The following is a 20846-nucleotide window of genomic DNA, read 5'->3' as shown; positions in this document are numbered from 1 at the left end:
TTTCAGTTGCATCTTTCTTTTGTAGTGATACACTCCATTATATTGGGATTATCAGCAAAAAATTGATGTTGTGTAACAGGAAATTCTCCAAAATTTCATTTAGAATAAATTTATCATATAAAAAAACTTGGATACAAACTTTCATGGTCAATTTTGAACAAAAATTTAACTTACCAGCTACTGTGCAAAATTATATCTTTGCTTTGTTTACTAAAACAATAAACAGGAATAATTACTGTATAAAGAAATTTGATTGGACAGCTCTTGTATTGTCCCTTAACTTTAAACCAATAGGAATGGCGCTATTTTGACGGTCTCGACGTGACTCTCTCTGCTTTACAAATTACAATATATCACACACAACTAGAGCCTGGTTATCCTGTGTAAGATGCTTATGCCCCCATCCTTGCACGGTTTTTTTAGGAAGCAGGCGATTAACCTCTGACTGATATCGGTTGGGGTCTATGGTGCAAACCACAAGTCTCACCTCTTGCACAGCGCCATCTATACTCAATGTTAACATGGCGTCAGCGAATGGTGATGATGAAAAACCGAAAATTTCATCCAACTTCTGTACACTGGGTGTCATCTTCAGTCAGGGCATTCTTAAATGGTAATTCTGCCATGATTGCAAAACGTCATCAGGATAAAACATTTGAAATGAAGGATACGTATGTGATATCGACTGTGTCAGTTGTTCACTGTTCACATCACGATGCAATGTGCTTGTCACAATGTGACGATAGCATGATGTATAGACTTGGCTGCAGATAATAAGTGCTTTTGGAAAACAGACGAGATTGATTGCCGTCATCCACTTTAACTTTTTCATCTGTAATGATGCAACATTTTGCGATGGCAGGTGAGATGATTATAAATCAGAGCACAACTGACGTTGTGTCTTCTTTTATAAATACAATTTCCTATTGTTCTTCTTGAGTCATCTGAAGAGTTCCAACGCAAAATGATCGCCGACGGGGTTCCTGAATACCCGGAACATAATCATCAACGACCTATATGCTCTTTTGCGCTCCCAGACTGAAGACAACTATTCTATCATACTACAATGTTGCGAACAAAAATGGCCCCCAGTATTATGAAATATTTTGTCGATGATATCAGAATAAGAACCAATCAGTAAGAAGAGTTTAAGTGGCTGCTTCGTGACATACAAGGGTGGAAAGAAGCCCCCACCGATTGTGCGGAACAGAACACTCTACTCGGGACACCGAATACTCTGACAGCAGCTACGGAACGGAACATACAGACAATGGCCACGGAATGGAACACTTTACTCACTTTAATGGATGGGACATCAGCTACAGTGGAGAAGTGTCAATCCCGGCTGATAGGAATATAATTAATGAAAATTTGAACATCAGAGACCGCGATATAATCACTGACCCTCGTGGTTGGCTGAATGGAACGATAATCAACGCTTGTTATGATATAACATTAAACACCAATTCCCGCTTCCAGAAGGACTCTAGTCATGTTCACTGGCAGTACAGTTAGATTTCAAGCGTCACAAAAATAGATTTATCCAAATAATAAACCGAACACCAGACCACGGAACACATTGGCTCACAGTTTCAAACATAGGGGTGTGTCCCATATACGCTGAATATATACGATTCTTCTTTCAGTGACATTCCAACCATGGAACAAATGTGCATAGCGACATTGATAGCACCATGGCATCGTCAAGAACTCTACAAATTAACGTTTTGCGGTAACCCAACAAAATAACAACTAGTAAACTACAATTGTGGTTTGTACGTCATAGCGAATATGGTTACATTGGCGAACGGCAAAGATCCAACAACCATGAAGTATGACCACAAAAAACTTAGTTCATATTTATTTTTTTGTTAAAAAAGACGTCATCTATTGCTTTTTCCTATTACAAACAGGCGTAAAATTAAAAATCGTGTGAAAAAAACTCAGTCGCGGTCAATTTCTACTGTGAATGCCAGCTGCCAGATACACACACCCTGTATGTCATTTATGACGGTTGCAATAAAGAATACCATCCTCTATGTAAAGGCGCAACAGACACTGCCTGAAAACAAGATGACATGTATTATACAAAGTGCACAAAAAGCAGACAACAATAATAATAGTAATAACTCAATATATTTATATTTGTCTTGTTTTTCTTTTAGCATCACATAAATAATATTCCCTTGTTCCACAATGTATTTGATACACGTTCCACTTTTTACTGTATTCCGCATTTTAGTCTGTTCTGCTGTTCTGTTGTTCTGGTTTTCTGTCTTTTAGTTTCTGCCATCACTAACATGTATTAGCACATCCCGAGTTTCAGTGACGACAGGAAATCCACCTGTCTTCTGTATTACCAGCACTAGTATAGTAGTGTATGCCTCGGCTGTAACCAACAACAACACTTTATTTTGTAAGATAATTTTTTTTACACATTCATTCACGTTTTTTTTTTGTTGAACGAAAGTAATAAATTGTCAATACTCTCAGACTCTTGAACTTTTTGTGGAAAATTCCTGACCACTGAGTTTGTTATCTCTTCCAGTCCATCATCTGACTTAAGTCTACTACACTGTACTAAGAGACATAAGACTGTACTGCCACAATGTAATACAATGACTCCAGACTACTACACTATACTAGGAGACACAGGACTATACTGACACAATGGAATACAATGACTCCAGACTACACTGTACTAGGAGACAGGACTATACTGACACAATGGAACACAATGACTCCAGACTACTACACTATACTAGGAGACACAGGACTATACTGACACAATGGAATACAATGACTCCAGACTACTACACTGTACTAGGAGACACAGAACTATACTGCCACAATGGAACACAATGACTCCAGACTACTACACTGTACTAGGAGGCACAGGACTATACTGACACAATGGAATACAATGACTCCAGACTACTTCACTGTACTAGGAGGCACAGGACTAAATTGCCACAATGGAGCACAATGAGTCATGACTACTTCACTGTACTAGGAGGCACAGGACTACATATACTGCCACAATGGAACACAATGACTCATGAATACTACACTGTACTAGGAGGCACAGAACTATACTGATACAATGGAACACATTGACTCCAGATTAATTTTCAAAATGGTCAAGTAACAACATAATATTCATTTATTAAATGCTCTTCCGTAGATCATATTGTATTGTGGATCTTTTAATATTTCAGTGATTTTTTTAAATCAGTAGTGCTGTAGTATAAAGCTTAATTTGTACAAATTTCTGAAGCATTAGACCAGATTTGACAAAATTATTAATGTATAACTATTTTAAGTCATGCAATTTGCCAGTCTTTTCAATGTAATTTTCAATTTTCTCAGTTATATTGTTCTTTTTCAGAGTACCCTTACCATGAAAAAGCAGGCAGTGAAAGACAGCACCAAGAGCAGCACTGTCTTATCCATGTGTACAATACACATTGTCAAATATTGTGCTAACAACAGCCTATACCAGAAACCCATTGTGGGGAGTAATCTTCATCTGACATTGATAGTAAGGAGGAGTCTTGTGTGGGTATATATTGTTTATTGTTTTCCAGATGACAGCTATAGGTAACTTGCAACCTCCTACACAAACAAAGTCAAATAATCACATTTAGTGTTTTTTTTTTTTTTTTTTTTTAGTAAATAATACATTGCAATATTGAAATATTTGTCAATTCTCACACTTCTGATTATCAATTTCCAATATACTTGGCACTTAAAAAATCACAGTCAACTGATTAGCTTATCACAGACTTTTATTGTTGTTAAGCATCATTTGTACAGATTTTAGAAACATTGTATGAGATTTGACAAAATTATTAACGTTTAACTATTTTAAGTCATGAAATTTGCCAGTGTTTTCAATTTAATTTTCATTTTTCTCAAATATATTGTCCATAGAAAATACTTTTCATTAGACACACAGTCAACTGATCAGATTATCACCTTATGTACAGACACAGATGTGTCTGTACATATTGCCATCACCTGCGTCTGTCGTCGCCGTCGTCGCCGATGGCGATGCCGATGCTGATGCCGATGCCGATGCCGTGCACTTTCCTTGTAAACACGATAAGTGGAACACAGTTTTATTTTTTGCTTTTATATTTACAGAGCTGATGAATATTCATAAAACGCAGGTCAAGTTCGAAAATCAGCATGATCGGGCCATTATAGTAGAAGTTATGCTGTTTTTTCACTTTTCAGCATATATACAACCCTGTAAACACATTTAAAGGAAAACCGTTAAGCCTGTTGTCATGAAACTCACAGGAGTAATCAATCTTACTAAAACGCAGGACAAGTTCGAAAATCGGCATGAGCGGGCCACTATTTTAGTAGTTATGCTGATTTTTTCCTTTTTCAGCATATATGCAACACTGTAAACACAATATAGGAAAAACAGATAGGCCAATTGTCATTAAACTCACAGGAGTGGTCAATCTTACTAAAACGCAGGTTGAGTTCGAAAATCAGCATTATCGGGCCATTATTTTAGAAGTTATGCTGTTTTTTCACATTTCCTGAGATTCAATTCTTAGGCAAGTTAACAGTCTTATTATTGAACTAATAAGATACGTAAAAGTGTTTGTTTGACATTTCCTGCATCTTTACAATATTGTTAGTTGATTATGTAAAAATTATGGTAAACTTGTTATCGTGTCTTGTGTAATAAAGTGTCAAAAATGGAAATAAACTCATATCATTGCAGTTTGTCAGATTCAATCATTCACTATGTTCAGAATCTCAGAATGGAAGAAATTGGACATTTAACACTGCTCTATTGACATTATTCCCATCTCATCAATTTTCTTAGTTGATCATATAAAAATGGCAGTAAACTGTTAATTTTGTTTTATGTTAAAAATTGTTAAAAATGGGGAAAAAACATTTCAGAACAGTGCTGTCTTGTTTACATTTTGGCATTTTCAAGTTTTGACTTTGAAGTTCCATGGGCCTGAAGACCTTTGCTAATCACATTATCTGAATATCCATAATACTAATATTTTATTAATAAAAGTTGATGGTCATTATGCTGTTAAACATTATGTAATATTGCATCAAAATTTGAAAAAAACATATTTTGGGCACTGCTCCCATGATGACCATTTCAGAAAAACCATGTCGCTTACTGTTCTCAAACTTACAGGAAAGAAACCTGGGACTAAAATACAGCTTCAGTAGGCAATGCAATCTGTTTGGTAATTCTTACTGCCAGTTAAACAGTTTTTTTGTGAAACTTTAATTTTTCACATATTGGCATTTTCAAGGTGAAACTTTGAAGTTCCACAGGCTTGAATACCCATGCTAGTCACATTTTCTGAAAATACATGATACGTATATTTTATTATTAAAAATTGACGGTCATTATGCTGTTAACCATTATGTAATATTGCATCAGAATAGAAGAAAACACAATTTTGGGTGCTGCTGCCATGATGACCATTATGGGAAAACCATGTTACTTATGATTGCCAAACTTTCAAAAAAAGAAATACAGGACTAAAAATGCAGCCTGAGTTGAAAAAACAGTCTAATTGGCTTCTTTTTCTGGAAGTTATACATTTTCAAAGTGCGAACTTGAACTCCCATGGGCCTGAAGCCTTATGCTTGTTACACATTTTACTTACATTGGTATTACCTATTGAGCATAATTAAAATTTGATGTTGAATTTGTAGTTTAACATAATGTACTTTTGCATCAGAATTGACAGTAGCCTATTTTGTGCATAGTTATTTCCTGCTTTTTGTCTGTACATTTGACAGCTTTGCTGCCTTGTTGTTGTTAAGCATCATTTGTGCAAATTTCAGAAAAATTGGACAAGATCTGTCAAAATTATTAACATTTAACTATTTTAAGTCTTGGAATTTGCCAGTGTTTTCAATTTAATTTTCATTTTTCTCAAATATATTGTCCATAGAAAATACTTTTCATTAGACACACAGTCAACTGATCAGCTTATCACCGATTTTTATTGTTGTTAAGCATCATTTGTGCAAATTTCAGAAACATTGGACAAGATTTGTCAAAATTATTAACTTTTAACTATTTTAAGTCATGGAATTTGCCAGTGTTTTCAGTTTAATTTTAATTTTTCTCAAATATATCGTCCATAGAAAATATTTTTCATTAGACACACAGTCAACTGATCAGATTATCACAGATTTTTATTGATCTGAAGCATCATTTGTTAAAATATCAGAAATATTGGACAAGATTTGGCAAAATTATTAACATTTAACTATTTTGAGCCATGGAATTTGCCAGTGTTTTTGTGGTAGTTTTCTGTTTTCCGAAATATAATGCCCAAAAGAATACTTTTCATTTGACACTGACAACTGATCAGCTTTCCACAGACTTTTATTGTTGTTAAGCATCATTTGTACAGATTTTATAAACATTGGATGAGATTTGACAAAATAATTAACATTTAACTATTTTAAGTCATGAAATTTGCCAACTTTTTTTCAGTGTAATTTTGAGTTTTCTCTAATATATCGTCCGAAGAAAATATTTTTCATTGGACACAGTCAACTGATCAGCTTATCACCGATTTTTATTGTTGTTAAGCATCATTTGTGCAAATTTCAGAAATATTGGTCAAGATTTGTCAAAATTATTAACATTTAACTATTTTGAGCCATGGAATTTGCCAGTATTTTTGTGGTAGTTTTCTGTTTTCCGAAATATATTGCCCCAAAGAATACTTTTCATTGGATACTGACAACTGATCAGCTTTTCACAGACTTTTATTGTTGTTAAGCATTATTTTTGCAAATTTCAGAACTATTGGACAAGATTTGTCAAAATTATTAACATTTAACTATTTTAAGTCATGGAATTTGCCAGTGTTTTCAGTTTAATTTTAATTTTTCTCAAATATATCGTCCATAGAAAATACTTTTCATTAGACACACAGTCAACTGATAAGATTATCACAGATTTTTATTGATCTTAAGCATCATTTGTTAAAATATCAGAAATATTGGACAAGATTTGGCAAAATTATTAACGTTTAACTATTTTAAGTCATGAGGTTTGCCAGTTTTTTCAGTGTAATTTTCAGTTTTCTGAAGTTTATTGTTCTTTCTTTCCAGAGTACCCTTACCATGAAAAAGCAGGCAGTGAAAGACAGCAGCAAGAGCAGAACTAGGTCTTATTCATGTGTGCAATACATGACATGTGGCAAGATTTAGGATAAATATGTCAAATATTGTGCTAACAACAATCCATTCCAGAAACTCATTGTGAGGAGTAATCTGCATCTGACATTGATAGTAAGGAGGAGTCTTGTATGGATATATATTGTTTTCCAGATGACAGCTATAGGTAACTTGCAACCTCCTACACAAACAAACTCAAATCATCACATTTGCTGTTTTCTTTGATAGCAAATAATACATTGCAATATTGAAATATTTGTTTTGGTCAATTCTCACACTTCTGATTATCAATTTCCAATAAACTTGGCACTTAAAAAAAAAAACACAGTCAACTGATTAGCTTATCATAGATTTTTATTGTTGTTTAGCATCTTTTGTGCAAATTTCAGAAGTATTGGACAAGATTTGACAAAATTATTAACATTTAACTATTTTGAGCCATGGAATTTGCCAGTGTTTTTGTGGTAGTTTTCTGTTTTCCGAAATATATTGCCCCAAAGAATACTTTTCATTTGACACTGACAACTGATCAGCTTTCCACAGACTTTTATTGTTGTTAAGCATCATTTGTACAGATTTTATAAACATTGGATGAGATTTGACAAAATTATTAACATTTAACTATTTTAAGTCATGAAATTTGCCAACTTATTTTCAGTGTAATTTTGAGTTTTCTCTAATATATCGTCCGAAGAAAATATTTTTCATTGGACACAGTCAACTGATCAGCTTATCACCGATTTTTATTGTTGTTAAGCATCATTTGTGCAAATTTCAGAAATATTGGTCAAGATTTGTCAAAATTATTAACATTTAACTATTTTGAGCCATGGAATTTGCCAGTGTTTTTGTGGTAGTTTTCTGTTTTCCGAAATATATTGCCCCAAAGAATACCTTTCATTGGATACTGACAACTGATCAGCTTTTCACAGACTTTTATTGTTGTTAAGCATCATTTGTACAGATTTTATAAACATTGGATGAGATTTGACAAAATTATTAACATTTAACTATTTTAAGTCATGAAATTTGCCAACTTTTTTTCAGTGTAATTTTGAGTTTTCTCTAATATATCGTCCGAAGAAAATATTTTTCATTGGACACAGTCAACTGATCAGCTTATCACCGATTTTTATTGTTGTTAAGCATCATTTGTGCAAATTTCAGAAATATTGGACAAGATTTGTCAAAATTATTAACATTTAACTATTTTAAGTCATGGAATTTGCCAGTGTTTTCAGTTTAATTTTAATTTTTCTCAAATATATCGTCCATAGAAAATACTTTTCATTAGACACACAGCCAACTGATCAGATTATCACAGATTTTCATTGATGTCAAGCATCATTTGTTAAAATATCAGAAATATTGGACAAGATTTGACAAAACTATTAATGTTTAACTATTTTAAGTCATGGGTTTTGCCAGTTTTTTCAGTGTAATTTTCAGTTTTCTGAAGTTTATTGTTCTTTCTTTCCAGAGTACCCTTACCATGAAAAAGCAGGCAGTGAAAGACAGCAGCAAGAGCAGAACTAGGTCTTATTCATGTGTACAATACATGACATGTGCAAGATTTAGGATATTGTCAAATATTGTGCTAACAACAATCCATTCCAGAAACCCATTGTGAGGAGTAATCTGCATCTGACATTGATAGTAAGGAGAAGTCTTGTATGGGTGTATATTGTTTTCCAGATGACAGTTATAGGTAACTTGGAACCTCCTACACAAACAAATTCAAATCATCACATTTGCTGTTTTCTTTGATAGCGAATAATACATTGCAATATTGAAATATTTCTTTTGGTCAATTCTCACACTTCTGATTATCAATTTCCAATAAACTGGGCACTTAAAAAAACACAGTCAACTGATTAGCTTATCACAGATTTTTATTGCTGTTTAGCATCATTTGTGCAAATTTCAGAAGTATAGGACAAGATTTGACAAAATTATTAACATTTAACTATTTTGAGCCATGGAATTTGCCAGTGTTTTTGTGGTAGTTTTCTGTTTTCCAAAATAAATTGCCCCAAAGAATACTTTTCATTTGACACTGACAACTGATCAGTTTTCCACAGACTTTTATTGTTGTCAAGCATCATTTGTACAGATTTTATAAACATTGGATGAGATTTGACAAAATTATTAACATTTAACTATTTTAAGTCATGAAATTTGCCAACTTCTTTTCAGTGTAATTTTGAGTTTTCTCTTATATATTGTACAAAGAAAATACTTTATGTAGCCAAATGTTAACAAGCACAACGAAGCTCTGTTTTTGCTCCAAAGTAAATAAGAAAAGTCCATATGATTGATAATTGTCATTTATTAATGACGAAGCTAATAAAATACGTAGTTACAAAACTGGGGAGATAATATAACATCTCCCCAACTATATAAGTGCCATAATATAAAATTAATAAAGTGTAATAAGTGTAACCAAATTAATGAAGAAAATTATAAGTAATAACAACAGCTTAAGGAGCAAAAAGTTGGCACAAATAAAAATAAAAAAGGCCAAATTATAAGAAATAACAACAGCTGTAAGAGCCAAAGGCTGGCATAAATGAAAATCAAAGGCTTCAACAAATGCAAAAAAATATATATATATATATATATATATATAAAGACAACACAAGGCAGGTGACAGGGGATGGCGGAGGGTGTAAAATTAAAATAAAGAAACGCAAGAAATTATAATACTGTGAAGCTGCTGAAATTGCGTGTACATATCATCGCAGCTAAAAGGCTGAATGACTTCTCGCTAATGCAGCTCGCAAGAAGTAGTTTCCTAAAACTCATATAAAATTAACTGTGTGCCTAGATACACAGCAGCTAAGACAATTTGACCCTGGACATCTGTTATCACCTTGCCTTGGTCAACTACTTAAGATCAAAATGTGCAGACACAAGACCTAAACCCAGACTACTTCCTATAAACAAAGCGTAGATGGATTACCAACAAAGCTATTACCACCACTAAAAACAAACCATTTCCTACATAAATACAATTAATTATCTTAATTGTAGTTTTATGTAGCCAAATGTTAACAAGCACAACGAAGCTCTGTTTTTGCTCCAAAGTAAATAAGAAAAGTCCATATGATTGATAATTGTCATTTATTAATGACGAAGCTAATAAAATACGTAGTTACAAAACTGGGGAGATAATATAACATCTCCCCAACTATATAAGTGCCATAATATAAAATTAATAAAGTGTAATAAGTGTAACCAAATTAATGAAGAAAATTATAAGTAATAACAACAGCTTAAGGAGCAAAAAGTTGGCACAAATAAAAATAAAAAAGGCCATAAGATGTGAGAGAAGCTCACATCCCCGCCAACCGAGGAGTGCTTGTTAAAGATTGGAATGATAAACCACATTCGATCTGACATCTGAACTATGTGCTACTAAATAAAAATTTAGTGTGTAACTGCAAATCCACATCCTAGAAAGAAAAGGTACAGTTGAATTGGGGGGAAGGAATAGAAACTGGCAACCATGAATAAAAATAGGGGAGCCCAATAGGGTAAAAGGTAATAAAATGGTGACCCATCCCGTTAACATTTTTTTTTTTTTTTTTTTTTTTTTTTTTTTTTTTTTTTTTTAACATAAAATACAAAAAAAAATTTTTGAAAAACAAGACCGCCTATATCTATAAAGGAGAAACTACATGTCCAGGTGTAAATAAGCGGACACACATACATAGATAAATACATATAGATATATATGCTTACAGGTTAAAAGAATTAATGCGGATATATTTTTGCATGGCGTTGGAATTCCAACGACCAAGTGTTTGAATAAGGGATTCGGAATATCCCAATTGGGCAGCATACGTGGCTGCCCCAATCCGAAAGCTATGGCCTTTATAACGGCTGATATCCAATCCCGCAAAAGCAAGGGCTTTAGATAATTCTGAGGTAACATATGAATAAGTGACCGGCGCTCCATCAATAAATTGAAAGAAAGGACCAAAAGTATGCGTAAACATTTTTTGATAATGTATCAAGGCTTGAACCGGGCAAAGTACAGGGTGAGATGTACCTGTCAGAATGATAGTTAAGGGTTCATTTCCCCTCTGAGTTTTATGATGCCGGAAGGTTAAATGGGCTTTTGGGGGATCTGTGACTAAATGAAAGGATACGTCTTGAACTTGGAGCACCTGTGACGATTCATTGCGTGTTTTAACTGTGATTTCTCCCAAGCGAAGAAAGGCATGAAAACTGACTAAAAAAATAGCTTTCAATAGTATTCGATTGATGGCCGAAGGCACCGTTTTTTCCATAGAAAAGACGATTTTTAATAAAATATCTCTAGTAATGGGTAAGCGGGCGTCCTTGGAAGGGAGCACTTTGTGACACCCCTGTAACAATTTCCGCACTAGAAACAATTGAGTAGGGTCAAACACATTCATTAATTTGTGTAGGTAGCTAATAGCTGAAATGTGAGATACAATAGAGCTAGCACTATATTGTTGTTCGTAAAGAAACCCAATAAAATTACAAATGTCTTGTAGAGTCAATGGCAAAGTAGAGGAGGTAGGGTTATTGTAAAGGAAAAGCCTCCAGGAACGCTTGTAAGCTGTTCGTGTACCCTCTGACAATGAAGCTTGCAAAAGTAGTTGAGTGGTGGGAGTCAAAGCCGCAACAAGTGATGGGGAATGGGAGTCGGTTCTAGGTCCAAAAGTGGGAATGTGACCCTCGCCTCCTGAAATTGAGAGCGGGAAAGTTTGTCTGCAACAACGTTACATTTACCAGGAATGTGTTTGGCTTTAAAGAGAATATTATGCGTTAAACATACCAAAACTAAACGCCGAATCAAACACATAACTAACTTATCTTCACTAGACTGTTTGTTGATAATATGTACAACAGCCAGGTTGTCTGAAAGGAAAAGAATCTTCTTATTGATCAGCTGAGATTTCCAAATTTCCAAAGCAATAACAATAGGAAACAGTTCTTTGACTGTGATATGCCAAAGTGCAGCTACCTCATCCCATTCATTAAAGAACCAATGACAGCCAAAGACCGCCGCATAACCTATCGACCCCGAGGCATCTGTGAACAAGTGTAAGGTATCAGACGATTGCCAAGACGATGGTAGCAAGACTGATTTTCCATTAAAGTGACGTAAAAAATGAAGCCACATGCCTAGGTCCGCTCGTGCTTCACTATTGAGTCGAATATAATGACGCGGGCGCCTAACACCCAGAGTTAAATCAATTAAGCGGCGTAAGAAAGCTCTGCCCGGTACTACAACTGAGCAGGCAAAGTTTAAAAGACCGATAAGAGATTGTAATTCTTTCAATTGTACCTTTCTTCTGGAAGAAAGCTGGGAAACTAAAACACAACACTTGTTCAATTTGTCCTGTGGCAAACGACTTACCATTTGCAGTGAATCTATTTCGATGCCGTAAATAGTTAAACAAGTGGTTGGAGTAAATGTTTTCTTTGCATTAATGGGAACGTTAATCCGTTTGCATAAGGCAAGAAAATTTTGTAAATCAACCTGACACTTATTGGACATGGGTGGTCCAATGAAACAGAAATCAACCAGTATATGGGACATGGCCGAGGCATGAAATTTTTCCAACATAATCCATTGTAGAGCTGTACTCAGTGATTCAAATATTTGGCACGAACAGCTGGCACCCATGGGCAAACATTTCTCATAATAAAATAAACCATTCCAAGAGAAACCCAGCAAATGATAATCCAACGGGCTAATAGGTAAAATGCGGAAAGCATCTAGAATGTCAGACTTAGCTAAAAGAGCACCTTGGCCGAAATGTTGGACATGGGCGATGACAGTATCAATTGAGTCGTACTGAACTGCAGAAAATTCTCTGGGAATATTAGAATTAACCGAGTCCAGGTGGGGATAGGAAAGGTCGTGAATAACACGGAATTTTTGAGGCTCAGATTTAGGAATAACGTGTAATGGTGAACATTTAAAATCTGTAAGAGGGGGAGTAAAAAATGGGCCAGCAATCCGCCCAGAAGCTAAACCCGATTCAATGTAATCCAAAATCGCACCAGGATGAGCACGTGCTGATAAATGATTATGAGGAGTGTGAATACTAGGAGTCGCGGTGCAATGTAGGCGGAAACCCTTGGAAATACCATTGATGAGAAAAATAACCTTATGAGGATCATAACCTTGAAGTTCCAGCTGTAACTGGGTATGGTTTATTGGAGTTGGGAGACAATTTTGTGGGCGGAGACTGCAACTGGGCAGGGTGGGTGCGGCATTTGATTCTAGGATGCAATCCCTGGCAGTGCTGGCAACAGTGCTTATATTGGCATGGACTAGTGACACATTTGTCCCCCCGATTAAAGGCAAAACAGACGCCTTGACGAAATAGACGTAGAAAAGGGGGAGAAACATTCATGGTTGCCACTTTTAACCGTAACTCGGGGATAACTTTTTCCCACGGGACCAGTGATGTTGCTCGTAATTTGCGAAAGGCGTCATCATAAATACGCCAAGCATTAGCATTGGGAAGCTTACTTAATTCTCTAATAGTTGAACCGTACTTAAGTAAGTTCACAGACTCGTTTGGAAATTTTGTAAGAAAATCGCTGAAAAGACAAAAAAGGCATCCGTCCATTGGTAAAGCGTAATCGGCGATTTCTGCGAGGGCATATGGATCACTTCAAATTTCATTGGCTGGACCTTGATAGCGAAATCATCATTATGGTTGGAGGGAAGAAGGAGCCGGAAATCTATAAACTCATTGTTCCAAATCTTTTGCTTCAATTTGGGTGGAATTAAAGCTCCTAAAGGAATGCCATCAGTTAAATCTACAGGTAGAGCTGAAGTGACATGACTCTCACCTGTGAAAACATTGTCGATCAGACCACTGATACTGTGTATCTGCTGTTGAACATGAGCCTCTTGAAGGGAGGGGTCGGAAGAAGAAGCGCTCGACATCTCTGTGTTTGATGCAGTTTGGTGAGCAATAATACGCTGTGCCAACAAATCATAGTCGATAACAGGTGTAGTAGAGGTCGATTCCGTCTCTGAAGTAGGTGCGGCGGTGGGTCTCGGCCTCTTGCTTCTAGTAGCAGTTGATGTCGCAGCCGGTCTTCGTATGCTGGAAACTGAGCGCGCATTGGAGACACCCGACATCCTCGGCCGCCTACTCCTCCCGGGAGTGGTCTTGGGAGGCATAGTAACTAAAGACAAAGGAAACTAATAAGGTCACACTAAGGCAACTGAATGTACATATGACATAATCAGAAAGAAAATTCTTCGGGCCAGGTAAATAAAGTAAACGGCATCTACCCACAAATAGCCTGAGTAGATATGCCATAAGCCATAGTTTTATTAAAAGTGTAACAAAAAAAAATTATATATATATTATATTTCCTAGTCCGCCGCCAGAGCCTATCCAAGCAGGCAACAGCCTCAGCTCAGCCTTGCATTTGAAAACAGGGATATCCGGTAAAAATTGACTAGACAAACACACAAACAGCTGGGTGACTCCCCAAAAACCAGGAGTATAACAACTCCCCAAAATAAAAACCTAGTATACCAGATACCACACAGGGCTCTCACTACTAGGCAAACAATTAAAAAACCTGGGAAATACACCCAGGACCTAGTATACCAGATACCACACAGGGCTCTCACTACTAGGCAAACAATTAAACACCTGGGAAATACTCCCAGAGCCTAGTATACCAGATACCACACAGGGCTCTCACTACTAGGCAAACAATTAAACACCTGGGAAATACACCCAGAACAAGTAAACAACGGGGAAGTACACCCAAAACAAAGAGCATAACAACTCCAAAAATGCATGTAGCCTAGTCGACCAGAAACCCATAAAAACACGGCACCTGGTAATGCGGACACGGAAACAATATGAAGACAGAAACGTACAGATTACGGCATGTCAACGACAGCCGAAAATGTAAAAACAGCGGAATTCCTGGCCCGGTAAAAATATCAATATGAATAAAATAGCTACACACAAAGAGGAAAACAAAATTTTTAAAGAATAACACGATAAAGTGACATCTAAACAAATTAATTAACAACTGCAGCACATGACAGACTATAAATCTGATTATTAGAACACGTGAATAAGGGGGAAATGAAGATAATATAAAATTACTGGCCTGTGTATGATCCAAGAACTTGAAGTTGAAGTCTCCCAAATAAAAGGAAACAGCCGTCGCCGAAACTTGATAACAAAACTGGTGGCTTGGAAAAACAGAATAATATCCGAAGAAAATACAGTCACCAAGTATCAAGAAACTGGCCGTCCCCAAATCTTGAAATCACAAAAGTTGATGGCTGGTAACCAATGTAAAATTAAAATAAAGAAACGCAAGAAATTATAATACTGTGAAGCTGCTGAAATTGCGTGTACATATCATCGCAGCTAAAAGGCTGAATGACTTCTCGCTAATGCAGCTCGCAAGAAGTAGTTTCCTAAAACTCATATAAAATTAACTGTGTGCCTAGATACACAGCAGCTAAGACAATTTGACCCTGGACATCTGTTATCACCTTGCCTTGGTCAACTACTTAAGATCAAAATGTGCAGACACAAGACCTAAACCCAGACTACTTCCTATAAACAAAGCGTAGATGGATTACCAACAAAGCTATTACCACCACTAAAAACAAACCATTTCCTACATAAATACAATTAATTATCTTAATTGTAGTTTTACGTTAGACACAGTCAACTGATCAGCTTATCACAGATTTTCATTGATGTCAAGCATCATTTGTTAAAATATCAGAAATATTGGACAAGACTTGACAAAATTATTAACGTTTAACTATTTTAAATCATGGAATTTGCCAGTGTTTTCAGTGCAATTGAGGTTTCTCAAATATATTGTCCAAAGAAAATACTTTTCATTAGTCACACAGTCAACTGATCAGATTATCACAGATTTTTATTGTTGTTAAGTATCATTTGTAAAAATTTCAGAAATATTTGACAAGATTTGACAAAATTATTAACGTTTAACTATTTTAAGTCATGGAATTTGCCAGTGTTTTCAATGTAATTTACAGTTTTTTCAGTTATATTGTTCTTTTTCCAGAGTACCTTTACCATGAGAAAGCAGGCAGTGAAGTTTAAGACAGCATCAAGAGCAGCACTCTGTCTTATTCATGTGTGCAATACATGATATGTGGCAAGATTTAGGACATTGTCAAATATTGTGCTAACAACAATCCATTCCAGAAACCCATTGTGAGGAGTAATCTGCATCTGACATTGATAGTAAGGAAAGGTCTTGTATGAGTATATATTGCTTTCCAGATGACAGCTATAGGTAACTTGCAACCTTCTACACAAACAAACTCAAGTCATCACATATGCCATTTCTAGCTTCGATAGTAAATAATACATTGCAATATTGAAATATTTGTTTTGGTTATTAACGTAAGGAGTAGTTTGCATCTGGCATTGAAAGTAAGGAGAAGTCTTGTATGGGTATATATTGATTTCCAGATGACAGTTACAGGTAATTTGCAACCTCCTACACAGACAAACTCAAATCATCACATATGCCATTTCCTTCGATAGTAATTAATACATTGCAATATTGACATATTTGTTTTGGTTAATTCTCACACTTCTGATTATCAGTTTCCAATAAACTTGACACTTGAAAAAAGACACAGACAACTGATCAGCTTATCACAGACTTTTATTGTTGTTAAGCATCATTTGTACAGATTTCAGAAACATTGGACAAGATTTGTCAAAATTATTAACGTTTAACTATTTTAAATCATGGAATTTGCCAGTGTTTTCAGTGTAATTTTCAGTTTTCTCAAATATATAGTCCAAAGAAAATACTTTTCATTAGACAAAGTCAACTGATCGGCTTATGACAGATTTTTATTGTTGTTAAGTATCATTTGTAAAAATTTCAGATATATTTGACAAGATTTGACAAAATTATTAATGTTTAACAATTTTAAATCATGGAATTTACCAGTGTTTTCAGTGTAATTTTTCAGTTTTCTCAAATATAACGTCCAAAGAAAATACTTTTCATTAGACACAGTCAACTGATCAGCTTATCATAGATTTTTATTGTTGTTTAGTATCATTTGTAAAAATTTTAGATGTATTTCAGTTTTTTTCAGTTATATTGTTCTTTTTCCAGAGTACCTTAACCATGAAAAAGCAGGCAGTGAAGTTTAAGACAGCATCAAGAGCAGCACTCTGTCTTATCAAAACAAAACACTGAGCTTGCTCTTCTGAGAATAAAAAATGACCTTCTGACTGGTGTTGACAATCATTCTGCAGTCTTACTGGTGCTATTAGATCTTTCAGCAGCATTTGATACAGTTGACCATGACACTCTTCTATCATTCTTCGAGAAATCAGCTGGAATTAAGGACAAGGCGTTGTCTCTCCTACGGTCTTATCTTACTGGTAGAACACAGCAGATATCCATCAACGGTGTACTTTCAGATCTTGAGCAGATGATTTTTGGTGTTCCACAGGGCAGTGTTCTTGGACCGATTAAATTTTGCATGTACACACTACCCTTGGGTGCTGTACTACGACATCATCAAGTTGGCTATCACATATATGCAGACGACACCCAGTTGTACCTTAACTGTGATATTCTTAAGCCTGGAGATGCAATAACTAGAATGACCTATGCCATTTCAGATTTGCGAGAATGGATGATCAAAAGTAAACTAAAATTAAATGATGAAAAAACCGAATTCATGGTCATCACTCAACCACACTCAAAACACTTAGCTGAAGGACTATCTCTACAAATTGGATCTGCAATAGTTGGGGTTTCTCCTCATGCAAAAAATCTGGGGGTGTATTTTGATACTACTTTAAACATGGACAAGCAGATAGCCAACGTGAAAAAATCTTGTTTGTATCACATAAGAAATATCAGTTCCCTACGAAATAATTTAACAGATTCTGCCACTGCCACGGTCATTCATGCCCTAGTAACATCAAGGCTTGATTACTGTAACTCCTTGCTTTATGGATGCAGCATAGAAAGAACAAAGAAAGTCCAACGCATTCAAAATATATCAGCACGTCTTCTTACCCGAACTTCAATGGAGAATCACATGACACCGATATTAAAACAACTTCACTGGCTACCTGTAAACGCCCGGATCTTATTCAAACTTTTAACTCATGCTCATGCGGCTTTTTACGGACTTGCTCCAGATTTTATTTGTGATCTTGTATCTCATTACACACCAAACCGTACCTTAAGATCTAAGGATCAATTATTACTAAAACCACAGAACGCAAGACTAAAATCTTTTGGCGAAAAATCATTCCAGTACGCAGCACCACATGAGTGGAATAAATTACCTCTAGACTTGAGAAGCATTAGCTCAGTGAAGGATTTTAAAAAAGCTTTAAAAACATACCTTTTTCACAAATTTTATTAAAGAACATTTTATAACTCGGAAATATTAACTGGACATCATTATCTTAACTCAGACTATTAAGTCATAATTTTATTAATTCAATTCATCTTACTGTGTTTTAAGTTTTTAGTTTGTAAAGTCTACAGAACATATTTTATGGATTTTAGACTTTAAATAAATATATTATTATTATTATATTATTATCCATGTGTACAATACATGATATGTGGCAAGATTTAGGGCATTGTCAAATATTGTGCTAACAGCAACCCATTCCAGAAACCCATTGTAAGGAGTAATCTGCATCTGGCATTGAAAGTAAGGAGAAGTCTTGTATGGGTATATATTGATTTCCAGATGACAGTTACAGGTAATTTGCAACCTCCTACACAAACAAACTCAAATCATCACATATGCCATTTCCTTCGATAGTAAATAATACATTGCAATATTGAAATATTTGTTTTGTTTAATTGTCACGCTTCTGATTATCAATTTCCAATAAACTTGACACTTAAAAAAAAGACACAGACAACTGATCAGCTTATCACAGACTTTTATTATTGTTAAGCATCATTTGTACAGATTTCAGAAACATTGGACAAGATTTGTCAAAATTATTAACGTTTAACTATTTTAAATCATTTAATTTGCCAGTGTTTTCTTTGTAATTTTCAGTTTTCTCAAATATATCGTCCAAAGAAAATACTTTTCATCAGACACGTTCAACTGATCAGCTTATCACATATTTTTATTGTTGTTAAGTATCATATGTAAAAATTTCAGAAATATTTGACAAGATTTGTCAAAATTATCGTCCAAAGAACAAGAGATAGTATGAGGCAAAGGAAGGAAAGAATGTGGTAGTATTTCAATTAGAATGGGGAATGAAAGTTCTGCAGAAAAACTTTCATAAGGTTGGGTGGAAAAGTGGCAAGCTAGAGACAGATTGGATTGGACCATACAGGTAAATCATAATCATCATCCACTTTTTCACTTATTCAATGCATATATTTTTGTCATATTTCATACAATTTTGATTAAAATTAAATTCAAAGGAAGAACAACTGTTCATTTTGTCCAAAAACCAGATTTTCCTAGGGTAAACAATTTTCTATACTGTTAATGACTCCATTCTGACATTCAAAGTTAGTATAGTCCATGTTTTTTGTAAGAATCATATCATGAAGGTCCATCTCGTCAGATGGCAAGCACAGATTCAAGAATAATAGTAATAATCACTGTTTTGGTGGTAAAGTGTTATTCATTATAATTCTAGGAAATATTTACAATGTTTTTATTGTGAAATATTAATTGCATACGAACAGTTGTTATTTCTTAATTTTGACTTAAAGATACAGATATTAGTAGTATATTGGGGGTGGGTGCAAAATAAAATGTAGCTAGCAATTCAGCATGTCAAAATATACATTATCAAAGCTCTATAGTACCACTGTGGCTTGCTTGCATACAATTCTCATAATACATGTAATACTTCTAGGGTAAAAAAAATGGACCAGAAGCAGAATGGAAGGGAAAGAGCTAAAAACCAAGGTGCCTTAGTTATATTCACTTGAAACCATACACAGAAGGTTAGTTACTTATTCCATCTATGCATGACTCCATCTAGGCTAAGACTGGGTTCCCATACTTAGATCGATCTATCTGGATCGACCTAACTTCCTGGGGATTCACGCTAAATTGCAGTCCGCTCAAGAGGCTTAAATGTCTGTCACACTTACCGAATCAGCTAGCGGTAAAGGTAATTACCCCTTAACAGTTTTACTAGGCATGACAGACGTTTAAGCTGGTTAGTTTGATAGCAATTTAGTGAGACTCCCCAGGGAGATAGATCAATCCAAATATCTGTGGGAATGGTCCCTAAGTTTGCTGATGTAGTTAAAGTAAGGCTACATTCCTGCTTGCATAATTGCATACTGTAACAATAGAATTTATGAATAGAAAACCTTTCACTAAATCGTATGGTAACTTATTGTTAATTGCTTTTTGATATACTGAAAATATTAGCTGAACAGTTTCAAGTTAGGATATTGCATGTAGGTTTTACTGAACGTTGCTTGGTAGTGGTAATACAACAAATGTGTAGTTAAAGAATTCACACCCTGTCCCCTGACATAATTTTTGTAGTGTACCAACATAACCAATTGTTTTGTCCTTTTCAGAGGTTTGGAAAACACCATGACCAAGCCAAAGTGTTTTTTTTTTTTTTTTAGTTTTT

The 20846-nt window shown here is 35.1% G+C and overlaps 1 protein-coding gene across 1 annotated transcript; it reads right to left on the bottom strand.

Annotated features, from left to right (window-relative positions):
• Positions 1 to 10303: 10303 nt before the first annotated feature.
• On the bottom strand, positions 10304 to 15890 carry LOC147759553 (uncharacterized). Its single transcript, XM_086997725.1, has 2 exons — positions 14044 to 15890; positions 10304 to 11914 (listed from the first exon to the last, which is right to left on the bottom strand). The coding sequence occupies exons 1-2, from the start codon at positions 14378 to 14380 to the stop codon at positions 10938 to 10940; spliced, it is 1314 nt and encodes a 437-aa protein (XP_086853851.1). The 5' UTR covers positions 14381 to 15890; the 3' UTR covers positions 10304 to 10937.
• Positions 15891 to 20846: the final 4956 nt, after the last annotated feature.

Source organism: Lingula anatina, chromosome 10 (assembly GCF_051362555.1).
Source record: "Lingula anatina isolate TDL-2025a chromosome 10, LinAna3.0, whole genome shotgun sequence".
Lineage (NCBI taxonomy): Eukaryota > Metazoa > Brachiopoda > Lingulata > Lingulida > Lingulidae > Lingula > Lingula anatina.
Note: the sequence above shows the minus strand (reverse complement) of the source record. Positions and strands in the feature narration are given on the sequence as shown.